At 47.0% G+C, this 16465-nt stretch overlaps 1 protein-coding gene across 6 annotated transcripts; it reads right to left on the bottom strand.

Moving 5' to 3' along the window:
- Positions 1 to 170: 170 nt before the first annotated feature.
- On the bottom strand, positions 171 to 2786 carry LOC135389886 (zinc finger protein 879-like). Of its 6 annotated transcripts, none has more exons than XM_064619922.1 (4): positions 2606 to 2783; positions 1902 to 1995; positions 1658 to 1810; positions 171 to 1193 (listed from the first exon to the last, which is right to left on the bottom strand). In XM_064619922.1, exons 1-4 carry the CDS (start codon positions 2620 to 2622, stop codon positions 288 to 290), a joined length of 1170 nt encoding a protein of 389 aa, XP_064475992.1. In that variant the 5' UTR covers positions 2623 to 2783; the 3' UTR covers positions 171 to 287. The 6 variants fall into 6 exon arrangements, with proteins under 6 accessions (XP_064475992.1, XP_064475993.1, XP_064475995.1 ...); XM_064619923.1 differs by having other exon boundaries at positions 1902 to 1974; positions 2606 to 2782; XM_064619925.1 differs by lacking the exon at positions 2606 to 2783 and adding an exon at positions 2167 to 2372 and having other exon boundaries at positions 1902 to 1974.
- Between the last annotated feature and the right edge of the window lie 13679 nt (positions 2787 to 16465).

The raw sequence follows: 16465 nt of genomic DNA on the forward strand, positions 1-16465 counted from the left end.
GTCCTGACGCAGCTGACGCAATATGTCGTCACACTGTGCAGACAAACCTTACCTGTAACATCACGGTACCATTATTTTTGATCCAGCAGTCGTGGTGCGCACGTCTTTACCTTAGCCGCTACAACATCTCAAAACATACCTCAATACTACAGCTCAATCTCATCCCTTGGTGACGCGTCACAATTTCATGTATTTCCATATATTACATTTCTTTGAAAACACTAAATAGTTAAAAACAGAGAAATCAAAACCCTAGAATCACGCACTTCTTCCTGGGAAAGGAACGTTCACTTGTGCTTGGCTCGCACGTGGTTGGCCAGATTATGCTTCCACTTAAACGCTTCTCCGCAGAGCTCGCACTTAAAGGGCTGTTCCTCGCTGTGCGTCTTCATGTGGTCGCCGACCTTATGCTTCCACCTGAACGCCTTCCCGCACACTTCGCACTTGAACAGCTTTTCCTCCACGTGCACGTGCATGTGTTGATGCAGCTGTGAGAGACCGTGAAAGGATTTCTCGCACACCGGGCATTCCCGATCTTTCTTGCGGACGTGCATTCTCTCCATATGGAGGACGTATCCCCTGAGGCTGAAGAAGTGCCTCCCGCAGACGCAACAGGTATTCGTAGGTTCGTCGGTGTGACGCCGCATGTGCGTCTCTAAGTTTCGGAGATCTATGTTCGCGCCACACACCTGACAGTCTCTGTGTTCGCGCACGCGTTTTATGCCCAAATGTATGGAAGCAATATGCTTTTTCAGGAGCCCTGCCATACTGTATCCTTTGCCGCACACCTTACAAACGTGCGGTTTCTCGCCCGTGTGGCGAAAGTAATGGTACCTGATTCCCTCCTTTCCGAACATCTGGAAGCACACCTCGCAACGTTCTTTCTCGACGATTCCATCGTGTCTCAGCCTATGCGCGTGCAGAAGTTTTCTGTACAGGGTGGTGAAGTCGCACAGTTCACATCGAAAAATCCGGGCCAGCGACGTGTGAGCTCGCGTGAAGTGGGTGATGAAGCGGTGAGATGCCTTAAAGCTGGCCGGACACTTTGGGCAGATGAACTGGTGCACAGTGGTGTGGGACGCGAAGTGGTAGCGAAGGGAACGTTTGTCTCTCTTGACGCCGCCGCAGATCATGCACTGCATTTTCCCGTCAGCAGTGCGGCAGTTCCTGAAGAAGGCTGGGTCGGTTGGCCCCTGCGTGGACATTACAGGTCTTTGGCATGGACCTTGAGAGTGTACAGCTCACATCAGAGTTAACTCGAACGACATTCCGGCCTGCAGGTCCTTGTGGCGCTTAACTCGATCAAGTAACGGCGGCGTGTGAAACAGACGTGACCGCTGTTGTGAAGGCGTTATTTTCTGCTATACGCGCTGCCAGGGTGGCTCTCTTCCCGCTTCGATTTGAAGCTGTTCAAGCTAACATTGGCGCAAGCCGTACACTTGATTAACATAGCTGGAACGTGCAGTTTGTCTATGAACTGTGCTATAATGTAGACATCCTCATCTTCATCATCATCTCTCACTTACCTACAAATGGCACTGGGGCAGCGCCCAGCCTGCTGGCCGACATCAGCCCCATCTCATCATCGTATCTCTATGTGTGTGTGTAGACATTAGTTTATTACTAGACTAGTAATTATAAGAAAGCATGCACATACGGGATCATGTGACGCCATATGCTTTCGGAGTGCCCGCCAGCGTTGGAATGTTTGTCCACACACGACGCATTCGCTAGGAAAGCCCCGCAACTCAGTGTCTACAGAGTATTCAGTGCTGTATCCAGTGCAGGTAACGCCTCTCTTGCTTGTGTGCTGCAATGCGTACATAGTGTTCAATGTCAGTAACAGCAAAGTAACCGCATTTTACTAGTATTCCGCGTCAACAGCGAGGAAATGAACTTACCGCTTCGTTATGGGAGGCCACATCGAAGGCCACACCCCAACGAAGCAGGCAGGCCGATGGCAGCTGAACATAGCTGTAGTGAATGAATGAGAACCTGTTCGCGATGCAAAGTCCGGCAGAGTATGGTATATTGATATAATAGGACAAGAGATAGCTCCAGGTATAGACTGGGTGTAGCTCGAGTAAGATGAGATTGCGGGCCGACGAGACGCGGGAGACAAAATGACTCTGTGTGAGCATATACACAGGAAATGTAAGCACTTACAATAAAGTGGAGAGTGCCTCATGAAGATATCGGTTGTGCTGTTCCGGACTAAACCCCCAACGATATAATACACTCCCACACGCAATTTTTATTGCAGATGTCTCGACGTACACACCGTAAGCGATGTCCGTGTGCTAACCTGACGCGGAAAATTTCGTCGGTAAACGCGTCGAAACCAACACATCGCGAGATGGAAGAGAAAGGGGAAAGAACAAAATAGCCTCGTGAATGCCGTCTTTATCTGACGTTTCGGCTCAGATAAGACATGAGACACAGCTGATAACGTCGAAGGCATCCACGGATGTAAGATATAAGGCACGGGAAAATGCAGAAGCAACCGCGAGCATTGGGAACATGAAGAACACGCGATGTGGAAAGTTTTGTATTTATCGGGACATTTTACACTTCTTCATTTTACACACTGAAGAAAGGAACTTACCCTGGGGAAAGCTTCATTCGCGATCTTCTGTGGGCGGCAACGGCACAGAATGAGCTCCACGAAGGGATAGGACACGTTCTCGTTTCCGCTTTGAAACCTGTATGCAACCACGGGCGTCTCACGGTTCTCGTCTTTCATCCCTCTCCTTTTTTACAACCCTTTCCAGGTGTGTTTACAGAGGGAGAATTAGGGTCCTTCGTCAGCCTACGTAAAAAATAGCTGCGTATCGGTAGATATTATGAAGAGTGAGACCACTTATTAACCCTGGATGTACTTCGAAATATACTGCCCGACATCCCCGCTGCAAAATATCGACTACAGGAAATAAAGGTGGAAATAAACTGCCCAAATATTCACGGTCGAGCTCGGGAACATGAAAGCACTCCGACGCGGCAGAACGAGCTGACTAACAAATTATAACACAACGATGAACCTATAAGCTGCCGCCGAGGGGGAGGTGCGGTCAGCCTGCTCTGTAGTGGTGGCTCGGGGCACCCAGGGGAGGAAGGAGAGGGGACGGTGAAAGATGGCGGGGAGAGATGATGGTGGCACAGGAGAGGGAGAGCGAGAGCCTATTGCTCTGGGGTTGGGTAGTCCAAGAGGACTACCCACCACAGAAAACATCCGAGCACCCCTCAGTAGTCTTCACTGGGATGCTCCCTGTACCACGGTAACCGCCAGTGAAAAGCACGCACGAGAGCAACGTGATCTGATAATAAAAAAATTGTAATGTGAGTTACAATAGAGTCACTGTCTACCCCAGTATGCTTACACACAGAAAGTACAAACAGGTGAGTGGGTTAAATTGACGTAGTTCAACACGTAGTTCAAAGGTTTCAATCAAGTCAGTGCGAAATGTCGGAATCGCTGGGGGCACAGTGAGCACACACAGCACACATTTGTAGAGGACGATGGTCTTCCTCTACATGAGTCCCGACCGACGGTGATGGTATGCCACGGAGAGGCAATGACGGTGGCCTATCTCCATGGCCGCGCCGGTGGAACTGAAGCGGGTGCTCCAGGCGCGTGTCCATCCTCGTCGTTGTCCACCGGCCGCTACATCACTCCCCCCCTCAGACGCGGAGCGGCGATAAAGCAGATGATGTCCACGACTTCACTGGAGGAGGGCAGCGAGGGCGACCGTGGTTGACGTGCATGCTTGAACAGGTGCATGGCTTGGCACACGTTGGCGACATGTCACAGATGGTGGGGACGGGTAACAACGATCCGTCAGGTAGAGACGAGCGAGAGAGAGTGAGGCGCTCGTTGTCGTGGTCCTGGGGTGCCGCGACGGGCACGGGAGCCGAAGCTCGAGAGTCCCAGGTGAAGTGAGTGAGGCGAGGCTATGCGAGCCGTGGTGAGATGCCGAGACGGGCTGAAGCGTGCCGTGGCGTCGGCTGCCGCGACTGCCGCGACCGGCAGGTGAGCGCAAGGCTCGAGTGTCGCGGCCGGCAGTGAGAAGCGTTGGGTGCGGTGAAGAGTACCGAGATGCCGCAGGAGTGAAGGCGGCTCAATCTGTGAAGCGCGTGTGCGCCGGAGGTAATGCTGCTCGATGGTGTCTTCCCAAATTTGGGATGGTGAAGGGCCGAATTGCTCCGGACGTGATGTTCTTCGTCCGGGTCACCAAATGTAGAGGACGATGGTCTTCCTCTACATGAGTCCCGACCGACGGTGATGGTATGCCACGGAGAGGCGGTGACGGTGGCCTATCTCCATGGCCGCGCCGGTGGAACTGAAGCGGGTGCTCCAGGCGCGTGTCCAGCCTCGTCGTTGTCCACCGGCCGCTACACATTCAGCGAGTCAGAGAATGTCCATCAGCCCGGTTGTATGTAGAAAACCTCCAAGTGCCCTCAGCGCCTTGTTGGACGACAGAGTGCCTAATAGTCTCGCGATGTCGAAGGCATATTTAGGGTTCACAACGGAAGTCAACATCCTTGAATACTTGTCCTATCGAACCATGGTGTGCAACCACGGCTATATAGCAACATAGGAGGGCCAGTGACAGTGAGGGATGCTACTATAGGTTACGAGAGCATGCAGCAACCTGCGCTGGCCCTCCTATCGGTCATCTGGCTCTTCATGTTGCTAGGTTTGGTTGCACATCATGGTTCGATAGGACAAGTATTCAAGGACGTTGCAGAAAAAAAGAACGAAAGAGAAACTTTGGGAGTGTATCACATTGTAAAGAGTGGGCAAGGGATCAATCCGTCAATTCTGCTTCGGTTACTCACACGCGGGAAGAGATTAAATATTTGGACCTTACTATGTGGTAACCAAATAAGTCACGGGTCTTGTTTGAGAAGTCCATCGTGTTAACGACAGGGAGCTCGTGTTTAGACAGGTTGTGATTGCGTGACTGGGCTAGGTATTTATCAGTCTTTGTTAATATTACACTGGTTGGAAGTCAGCGGAGTTGTTGTTTGTCACTCTTTGTGACGTGTTCTCGTGCTGTATCATACACTGCATCCATGCACTATCGTGAGTCGTCTATGGAGCACTGTCAGCTCTGTTCCAGCCGAACGACAGGATAATAAGCACAAGCAAAACGTTCATATCTGATTTTCTGTACGGCACACTTAAAAACATGGCTGCTATGCCAGGTGCAACGTCTGGATCTCAGAAGAGGATTATGAGGGAAATGAGGAGCATGCGGATTATGAGCAGTGTTGCGCCCGTTACCGAAATATCGTATCGCGATATCGATACTCGTTATTTGCGTAAAAGTATTCTTCTTCTGGTATTCTTCTAGTAGAAAGTAGTCTTCAAGAAGTAGTCGAACTTCTTCCAAGTAAGATACAAGTAAGATATTTACATGAGGTCATATGTGGCTTATGAGAGCTGAAGAGTAACACAAAAAGCAAAGGAAGAAATAAACAAAAATACACTGCACTGTACAAGGACAGCGTGCAAGTGTAATTATCGGGGATATCTTCGCACCTTATTTCGGCTGGTTTACTGGTCCAGTGCAGCCATGAGCCATCACAATGATCAACCACTTGCTTCCATGCGTCATGTACACCAGTATTACTCCTGGATCTGCATGCTGGTTTCAGGAGCAGAGTTACTGCTTGAATCAATGCACATCTCCACACATTTCACAGATACTGTAAGTTTACACATAACATTGAATAGACCATACTTTTATTGAATACACAGAGATCATAAAACTACCTGACTGTCCCCCCCCCCCCCCCAATAATCGCTCGCAACAGGTAGACAAGTACACTGCAAGATGGACAGGTTCAGTTGAAGTGTTCTGTGTAAGTCTTGCGTGCAGAACGAGGTCATTCCGTACAAACCCGTGAAAGGGGTTGCAACACATCCCACATGAACATAAAAGCTTTTTTTGTACCAATGTGTGTTTTACAAACCAAGGTAGGAATAGTGTGTAGAAAATGGGCACCTTGAATAGCAAAACTCAAGCAGCTCTGATGTCACAGACCTTAGGCCTATCAGTGGAATTGGCTGTATTGGCATCTCTTCGAGAGCTTTTATGCATGAGAGCTTGATCAGCATAATGGAGCGCAATGTATGATGCACCCATGGTGCAACAAACCACATCTACGAAAGCGTCCCAACACCTTTAATTTTTCCCTGACACTTCATGTAGTAAACATGGCTAAGGATCCTGGAGCACCATTTACTGTGTACACGGAGACGCTTCTGTTTGTTTCCCCATCCCGTACGCTTCTACAGAGGCCACCCATTAATGGGAAATGAAATGCCAAAAACTAATCCTAGGTATGAGGGGTCAGAGTTGTCAGTGTTGTAGACTCCACTGCAACTCTTGCGGTAAGCCCCTTGTGTAGTCTGCAGTGTGAGGAATGCAGGACAATTGCTTAGTAATCGCTGCTAGCTTGAAATATCGTAAATCACCTTCGTGGGGCCAAAGCTACTTCGCAATGTCTTGATGTGCACATCTTATATATGGTGACCTTGATGCTCATGAATATGTGAAGCAACGTTATGATCCAGATATCCATGATATGCCACAGTATCATGAGCCATTTTACCGGAACCAGGTTTCCATTACCATTGCCTGTCCATGTGCGCACACATGTGCATGTTCACGATACTGTGGCACCATTATTGTAGCACAAGACGTTGCTTCACCAGTGCTGCTGTATGTGCCTTTTTCCCTGGGGGCCTGAGCAAGAAGCAGAAATTATAATAGTGTTGTTGGTGTAATATTGGTTTTGCTAATATTGTTAGGAACTGTGCAAAGAGCATCTACATATTTAAGCTGCAAAATGTGATCAACAATGTTAACAGCATAGCTTGGCCCAGCTGTACCCCTTTTAATAGGAAATTTGTCAACCAATGGCCTACATTCATGTGTGCTATACAGAGCAAATGTGGCCCTCTTGCAACGTTCTATGTGTCAAAACGATGATTCACGAGTCTTTCATGACTACACCTATTTCTGCCAAACTGTGATGCGCATGCTGACCGTCATCCCTTGCTGGTCAAGGTACTCGGCAGTATACACTGTTAGAAAAATAGAAACGGCTTGTCCCAGGGCGTGTACCTTTTGAGGTATAAACGCTATACCTTCAAGGTATACTATATTTATACCTCCCTGAAGGCATATTATTTGCACCTCAGGGTATAAACATACGTATACCTCCTAGAGGGTATATTTTTAAGGGCTTTGTGGTAAGAAAACGGTAATATTCGATTTGTTTCAGCGTCATATCCGAGTGACGGCTTCCCAGCGCAGCTTTCCACACATATTGCAAAAAAAAAAAAAAATACAGGGCCAAAGGAACGATAACAAAAAGAAATTACCTGGAGACACTCGCGCACAAACTCACAAAGCATGTATGTGAATCGGAGAAGAAAGAAATTAAGTAACAATTAGCATTAAATTGGAAGCCAACAAGCAACACCAACAAATATTACGAAAAATATTTCCAGGAGAAGTTGGCATTTGCTGGAGAAAAGATACATATACAAGGGAAGCAACTTAAGAAGTGAGGGCGTGTAAATTTCACGACCTACTTAATAAGAGAACGACCAGTTCACTTGACCCCCCTTCCAGCGCCGGCTTTTTTGTTTCACATGTTTGCCGCAGGAGCATTGGTGGCGCTGCCGACATTCCCTACTTCAATGGGGATTGTAGTGCTTATGCGGTAGCTTTCTACGGACTTCTTCGCATCCGCGTCAGATATTTGTGCCTTCTTTTTTTTTTCTTTTTTGCCAAACATATCGTAATCTTTACGCACCAAACCGCCACGAAGACCTCAGTTCACATGAGCATGGTTTATTCCGTAGTGCCTTTTTGCAAGGCAAGATGCCTCCTCGCGTGAAAAGCGAAAAAGTACGTGCTGTCATCCATCTGAGATATTTCTCCAAAACCTTGCAATTCAGCTGCGGTCACTTTTACTTTGCCCCTTAACATACTAGTAACATTTCTTCCTTTTCTTTTTGAGCATGTAGAATAGATTTCCTACAACAATTCACTTTGGAGATACCGAGTGTGTACATACAGACGCACTTGTTCAGTGCGTGGTGGCACCAACTTTAAATTAATCTTAAATTTAAATAACGGCATACAGGACCGTATCGCCACAGGAAGAGCAGCAGGAACTGCTCTTAACCTATGGCCCTTTTTTACCAACAGTGGTTAACTTTGGACTAAGATCCAGCGTTGCGTGATCTGATGAATATTCCAGTGACAGTAACTTCCTTTAGTGTAGCATAGTTAAGCGTTAAATTCAAGTTAAGGGACCGTTGTTCTCGGTTCAAATGCTAATTGGTGATGGTGAAACCGGGCCTTATTAACTGGAACCGAAGCGGATATCGGTTTGGTTACGGTTCAGTGTCAGAACTCTGAAAGCGGTTACAGGTGGGAGGCTCGCCGTTTTAATGCTTGTGGTTACCAGTAACCAAACAGTTGAACCGGTACTTTTTCGGTTTTCTCTAGGATGTATCTGCTGGCTGCGTGGATGTCACAGAAGCACGTTCAACGCCACTAATCAGAGTTGTAAAGAAATATATATCGCATCCAAAGCTGATCGCTGGCGTGAGCATATTCTTATCAACCGGTAACCGAAATCACATAATTCGGTTCAGGTTGCGGCTTTGGTTAGTTGCGAATGGTGGATTGCAGATGTGGATATGGAAGAAATTTGGGTTCCAAGTCGTCTTCGGTTTGGCCCCGGCTTCAGTCCCTGCGCGCACTTCCACGTGCCAGAGCATGATTGTCTCCACTGCTGGATCGCCAATGAGTTCATTGGACAGCGATATGGGGGTGGTGAAAGGGCTCACTGTTGTCTGCCTCACAGATGTCACGACTAAAGCCCTGGAGGAAAACGCGTCCTGGGGCAACTTCAAGGGAATTGTGCGGAGATATGTATAAAAGTGTCTGATGAAAGCCCACGAAAAAATCCACACTGCACATCCAGCTCCGGGACTCGAACCCGGGTACCTCCCAAGTTCTCCCAGGTATGGGGGAACTTGCTTTTCAAGGACGGCGTGGTATCAAATGAAGTACCTTGTACTGTGTACCAATGTGTCATCGCACGAGAAAACAAAATAAACGGCGTCCATGTAAAGTATACCCCGACAAAACGAGCACAGGAGTCGATGTTGTACACTACAAATCAATATGGACGTCGAAAAGATGTACACGAGTCAATACGAACACCATATCGTTACATGTCCCAATGCGGAGTCGCCCTGTTTTAGGGATTGTGGGCAGCGCGCCAAGCGGGCGTTTCACCTGTGAGAGGAGGAAATTGCGAGGAGGTTCCGCGGACAGCCGCTCCATAGGGATTTGGGAAAGTGACCTGGTCGCTCTCTTATTAAGTAGGTCGTGGTAAATTTATTTATTTTCGGATCACAGAATTGGCTTCCCTGTGCCCAAGCTCAGATTCTCCAAACTCATGTAATTTCCCTTAACTGCGTAGCTTCACATACAACCGCGGGCTATACACTCTTAAACCCGTACCTTTTATTGTAACTTTTAGAAACATGTAACTTCTGTATAGACGTAGATTTCGAGATTTCTTATAGGTTACACCACTGTAACGTATATTTAGAGGTTAAAAGCGACCAAAGTCATGTCTTTACAACACGAATAGAAGTTACATCTCGGAAAAAACAAAAACATCTTGTTGTAACTTATAAATGTACCCTCTACTCCGACACTGTAACTTCTAAGCGAAATCTCCAACGATAATCTCTTTGTTAGTTTCTTATCGTTTGTTTTCCTTTTGTTTTTCAGCATAATGCCGCGTTTCAGCCTCCCATTCGAGACGACAGTTGCGAATCTACGCTGTTATTTTTTATCTGTTTCAGCGTCACCTATACGTCAACTACATGTTATCAATGCTGTATGAACACAGATTATAAGTTCGCAGTCTGAAATACAGATAGTCGTTTCTTTTTAAAGGGTGGAAAACAATTGTCAATGTCGCAACCACCAAGATTTCCGATTTCGCTGCGTAGCCGAGCCTGGTCTAGGTCTATCCACACTGAGAGCGGTTTCCTTGAAACGCTTAACGCTCGTCGTCCGTCCGTTAACACGTGTAATCTGTTTTAATCAGTGGTTTTCCTCGCGTTTATCATAGTATCGTCAGGAACACCGGAAAAGCTAGATGTCGCTAGCAAACAAGTATATTTTCGGTGTTCTGAGGGGAAAGTGTAGTGAGTGCGAAGATTGCAAAGAATATATAACCGAAAACGAACGTCACCACCGCAGCCCTAATTCACACACTTCATACGCTGGGTAAGTGTACATTTTGTGCTAGGTACGTGCGTTATTTTGATAGCAAGAGCTCTTAGCGCATGTTTGTTGAGATTATGGCAAGCGTTTTGCGGCCCTGCATATGAACGCCACTTACGCTTGCTACTTTTCTGCTCTTACTTGGTCGCCAAGTCAATACACCGGCGTGCATTTTGCGAGCTGCGGATATATGCATCGAGATATATAATTCGCAGCTTCCTACTTGTTGTATTCTTACGATATTCTAAGACTCAATCGCGGAGTGAACGCCTTCCCGCATTTATGCTGATTTGTACCTTGTGCTTTGTACGAATTTGAATGGTTCCGTAAATGTTACTCTCATTGCCCAAACTTTTGTTCCCAGGATCCCACATGCAGGTTCACATACCGTCACCAGCGCAATGCAGTACCTCACAAACTCGTCCCAGAGCGCCTCCAACGCTGATAACGCAGTAATATAGTGTCTCCTGCGTTACTGTACACTCATATTCCTCAAGGTTGTGTGCGTTTTATGTAATACTGTATTGCCATTTGCGCTCGCCTCTGCAACACGAATGTGGAATAAATTTTTTTCTGCTGCAATTCTCCATTTCGTTGGGTGTGTTCAGCTTAGCAAACATAGGTCAGTTGTTTTGACTCGCTAGCTTCCTCGCACTTTTATGCATTGCTTCTCACTTAGAAGATAGTTCTTTTTTCCACATACATGGTAAAGCGACCATGGTTTCTCCTCACATCAGAATCGCACTTGTGCACAATGTGTCACCTCTCGACAGACTTCTGTTTTTGTAATATACATATGTTCAAGATCTCCTTTTCTGCTGGTTCATTTTGGTACCTTGGTGTGTTCTGTAAATGTCTGTCGATATCCCACGCACAGGGTGTTTGTTTTTATTCGCATCACACCAGCGCTCATTTGACAGATGGGTTATGTTAATTTTCGCAAATTAACCCATCCGTAGTTACAAACATTTCCGACATTTCCTGACGCATGTGTTTGTAACTACGGATCGACTAATTAGCAAAAATTCACATACCCCACCTGCCAAATGAGCGCTACTCTGTTGCGAATAAAAATGAACATCCTGTATAAAAAGCCGCACGTTGGCGTAACCTTTACGGGCAGGTGCTGGATTGAAGGCCGTAACCTCTAATTAGTGGGTTTCCTTGTAACTTTTATAAAAGGGGTCGCTCAGAGGGTACCTGGTAGCTTCTGAAATAGAGGGTAAAATATTGCGATTTTTTACCCTTTACTAAAGGGTACGGAGTTAAGAGTGTAGGGTTTAGCAGCCCCATATTTGTCGTTCACACGTTCACGTTGTGTGTAAGCCATAGTGAAAGTTCGTGCGGACACTTACTCGCAACTTCGGTCCTTTGGTTCGATTCTCTTTGTTGTTATCGAACGAAGGCAGGTGCCGCATCCCTTTTCAGCGACTTTTACAGTCCAAATCTGCCGCCAGGTGAACGACCTCGCAACATTCTGATGCAAAATGCTTCGAGCATTGCACACTACAGTTGTCTTCAGAGCACTCAACCACTGGTTTCGTACCACTCAATCACGCACAAAATCAACTGAGAACTTGGCACGAAATCTTTGTTAGTAGCGTACCTGCTCGTACTGCGAGAAGCACGGCATTGTCACAATTCACTCACGCTGCACCTCTCACAAAGTGACAACTTAGACGAGGTTGTGTGTACTGACTAGCCGGAGTAAATTAAGACGCAGAGAATGGTGCCCGCACGTACAGCAGGCGACTCTCGATTTCGCTTTCAGCCTGACGAGTGATGATTGCTGGCGATTGCGAAACTGCGAGTCAGTAAACAAGCCAAACAAAGAACCAAACAAACCAAACAAATAGCCAAAGCGAAAGCTGAGCGTGACGTCAGCTGTTCTAGTGAATGATCGGACGGCGAACCAAAAAAACAGATTTCGCAGTAAATACAGGGTATTCGGCCAAACTATTTTGGAAGTACATTCAGTAGGCATCAACCTTTGTGCCTGCTAGTTTTTGTTGTAATCAGTGGGAGTGGGTTTCCTCCGGAGCTGACCTTTAAGTCCAGGCGATGTCGTATATGGGTGAGTCAATCATCTTCTGTGGTTGGTGTTACGTTCTGCGGAAGAAACTGAAGTTGGCAGAGAACAGGAATCCAAAGGTGTGGAAAAGATAAAGCATGAACACAGAGCAGCCGCAATGGTAAAGGAGAGGTTTAGGGGTCAGCGTTCATCCATGCGTGTTGGGCCCCGTGTGTCCGGCGTTTGTGCATCACGACAATGAATGCCCGCGAAGGACAAGCATCATCCCTGAAAGCGATGTATTTGTGATATTTATCTTACAGCGTAGCTTCCTGGGGCTGTTAATGTCGTATAGAGCCACCCCGACGGGTAGGCCTAATGGACCATTTCCAACAACGCGGGTGCCCATGCCCATGCAGCCCTTGAGTCCGCCATCTTTGAGCGGAAAACATCGCTATCGACCCACCTGGGGGAGGATTCCACGTCAAGAGATCCAACGGGTCAAGAGATCCATAGAGTCAAGAGGTCCATCGGTGGATCACTTGACCCGGTTAGACCTCATGACTAGTCTGGGGGTTCGCCAGGCCTGGATCTTTTGACCCCTTTGTGTTACGTCGTTAACTCTACATCGCATTACTCTTATCGAAATACGAGGGACTCGTTTTATGTGCGGTATAAATAGAATACAAATGCACGTGGCAAATCAATATCTCATTTTTATTGACTTAGTTACTTACTTTACATCCCCATATCATCGTCATCATGTATCTCTCTCTCTCGCTCTCTACTTACTTTGTCACACATTGCGCAGTCCAAAGAAAAGCCGACAGTTCTCTTGTGTCATTTGTGTCATGTCATTTGTGTTAAAAAAAGGTGGTTGCATTGTAAGATCAACCTGTTTGTAACACAGGATTTATAGAAGTGCTGTATTTTTTTTTTTTTTTTTTTTGACAGCGTTTCGTGTTAGAGATTATTTCTACAGTTAGCGTGGGCTATGTACACTCACGTTGGATGGGCCGGGTGCTGTTTCAAACACGTTGATTATTCAAACACTTCTCGTATCACAGCAGGCTCGTAGTCGAAGAGCCAAGTCACTGTTGTGGACAGACGTTCTACATGGCGGAAGCGTCTGATCGTGGACTCTCACGGTACGAAAGATAGCTTCACATGCCCGAACATCTGTGTGTGTGTTTTCTGTACCAAGTTTTCCCTTAATTTTTCCCGCCGTCGAAAAAGAACAAAGACAAAGCACTTTGCGGCTGGGCCCATTATTATCGGTAACAAACTTCAGTTCTGGCATAACGTGGGGACGGCTGCGCCAATGGACACAAAAGTACAAAGACAACTCTGAGTCCAGCAGTATACCCTGCATTTTGGGAGGTCAATGAACGTGACAGGTCAATGTTGATTGGAAAGCACGGTCAGTAAAAGAACAGAATAACGTGATAAGGGTTGGGGGCCATTGAAAAAAACGATTACGCCTACGATTATTTGTAAGTTGAGCTCAATATTCTTGGTAACAAGCATCCGTTCTGGCATAGCGTGTTAGGCGGCAACCGCATGGAGCAACTTTTGCCAACTGAATCGGGCCAACGGAGCGCCAACTCAGCGTGAACGGAACGGTATCGAAGCTTGCAACCGCATAGAGCAGAATGTCCACATTGAGGTTGTCATGGTGAAGCGTCAGCCTAGCGTTTACCACCGCTTGTTGCACGCGATGTAGCAAGGCTTATTATAGTAAACTGCTGTACGCATTGTTTAGTAACATAAATGATATTTTATCGATTCTTGAAAAAGTACGGTGCTAATAACATCTAGAAATCAGGTGTTTACAAGAAATTTTGAGATACGCGAAGAGAATGTTGGCTTATGAGTGTTTCTAGCAATTATCATTAAAGAAATATCAGACTGCATTTTTATTACCGTTATCTCCTCACACATTTCCGATTTGGCATGTGCCACAAATATCATTTTGATGTTTCATTTAGTCACCTTCGCCTTGCAGTTGATGTCCTTACACTGAACAAGTTTAACGTTCCAAAGGGGTGGCCTCCTTGAAACCTGCGATATCCACGTCGAAGTCCGCGCGTGTCCTTCTTGGAGGCAGGGCGAAGAGGGCAAAGCCCGAAAAAAAAAAAAGGAAAAAAAAAGCGGTCACAGGCATGATTACAGGTGACTTTGTCACGTGCTTGTGGCATTTCCTATGAAGCGTGTTTTCATTGGCGCACACGGTTCCGTCGGGTGGTGTCACTTCCTCTCCTCAGACTAAATATCTATCCTTGGCAGAAACCGGCTCATCGGTCCGTCGTCTATTGTTCGCTTAGTAGGTCACCGTTCCTTTCAAGTTCTGCTGCCATTCAGTTGGCAAAAGTGCTCCATGCGGTTGCCGCCTTACGGCGCTAGAGGCTAGAGGCAAAAAAGGTGGACTCGCCGCCGTAACCTACAGCACAACCTCAGGATTTTCTCGCTTACCTTTTTTTTTTTGCGTGTGCGTGTGTGGTAAGAAGAGAGAAAACACCGAAAAGACTTCACTGTTACCGGGCATACTACTTCCCAACTTAATTGTACGTACAGCGCAACCGTTCTGCAATGAACATGGTAAGGGATAGACTTCCTTTTTTGTCGGGAATCCTGATCCCTATGACGCTTGACTGGTTGGATCTCTTGACTCGCCTGTCACGTGACCGGTTGGATCTCTTGACTCGTTGGATCTCTTGACCGGGTCGGAACTCTTGACGCTTTGGATCTTTTGACTCGCCTGTCACGCGACCGGTTGGATCTCTTGACTCGATGGATCTCTTGACTCGTTGGATCTCTTGACTCGTTGGATCTCTTGACTCGTTGGATCTCTTGACCGGAAGCGCTGGGGGAGGCGGTCATGTTCATTGTGGGGAGACAATCGGTTTCAAGGTTACACGGACGTTTGAGGTCTGGTAACGAGTACAATGCGCTTTCACTCTTTCCGCATCTTCTCTTGCTACTTTCCCACGTAATGTGCCAGTCCGAAAAGCGCGTCACCATTGTTGGGGGAAAGACACGACGTTAGACATTCCGTCGCCACGGGCGACGCGAATATGGAAACGGTCCATTATGCTTTGCGTGTACCGCATGTGAAGAAGAGTGTAACTCTTAAAAAATGTACCTCTTGGCTAAGCGGTACTTAAATATGCGTTACCTGCACTCACAGAACAGAACTTCACCGCATAGCCCGCCGTGCGCCAAATGATATGGTTATCGTTTCTGATTCGACGAGAGGGGTGGGCGTACGCCTTTTTGTCAATTTGAATATATGAAAATTGACAGAAAAAGGCGTACGCCCCCCTACCATCGAATCAGAGGCGATAACCCTATCATTCTTCGTGATGGTTTGCGCACAGCATGCTATGCGGTGAAGTTCTGTTCTGAAGAGTGGTTTAGCGTGTACCCATTGGTATGCACGCGGAGCGCACAGTGTAGCTATCCACTCAACGTAATCAAGACGACACCATGTTTTATACAACATTCCCAACAGTGTCACTGCTCGCTGTTGGAAAACACTTCATGATCCACGTACACTCTTAAAAATCAACTTCACCGCACAGCACGCTCCTAGCAAACCATCTCGAATGATACCGTTATCTGCCCTGATTTGTTGAAAACGGAAGGCGTACGCCTTTTCTGTGACAATTATGAACAGCATAAGTGTCACAAAAAAGGCGTACGCCTCCGGTTGTCAACAAATCAGGGCTGATAACGATATCATTCGAGATGATGGTTGGATAGGAGCGTGCTATGCGGTGAAGTTCAGTGTAGGCTTCCCGCAGGAGACGTTTCAACGGAGTGTTGTCTACTTAGCATCGCACATGGTGGACGTGCGATTGCGCACTAACATCAATTTGTTGTGTAGGCGGCGGTGGACGGCAATACGTAATTTGTGTCCTTTGAGAGACGATGCAGTAATATGAAAACGCATAAGTATTGAGCGAAACCTGGTGTGGTGATATATATAGCCAATCGAATAGCACAATTACAAAGTGCTTGTAAACGGCGGTTGACTTGCTTTTCGCTGTTCTATAGTACTGCTCATTTAATGGGGCTCTACGGAGCTGCTGCCTACCCAGGCATCGGACTACCATGCTGC

This window comes from Ornithodoros turicata, chromosome 3, assembly GCF_037126465.1.
Source record: "Ornithodoros turicata isolate Travis chromosome 3, ASM3712646v1, whole genome shotgun sequence".
In the NCBI taxonomy this organism is placed as follows: Eukaryota; Metazoa; Arthropoda; class Arachnida; order Ixodida; family Argasidae; genus Ornithodoros; species Ornithodoros turicata.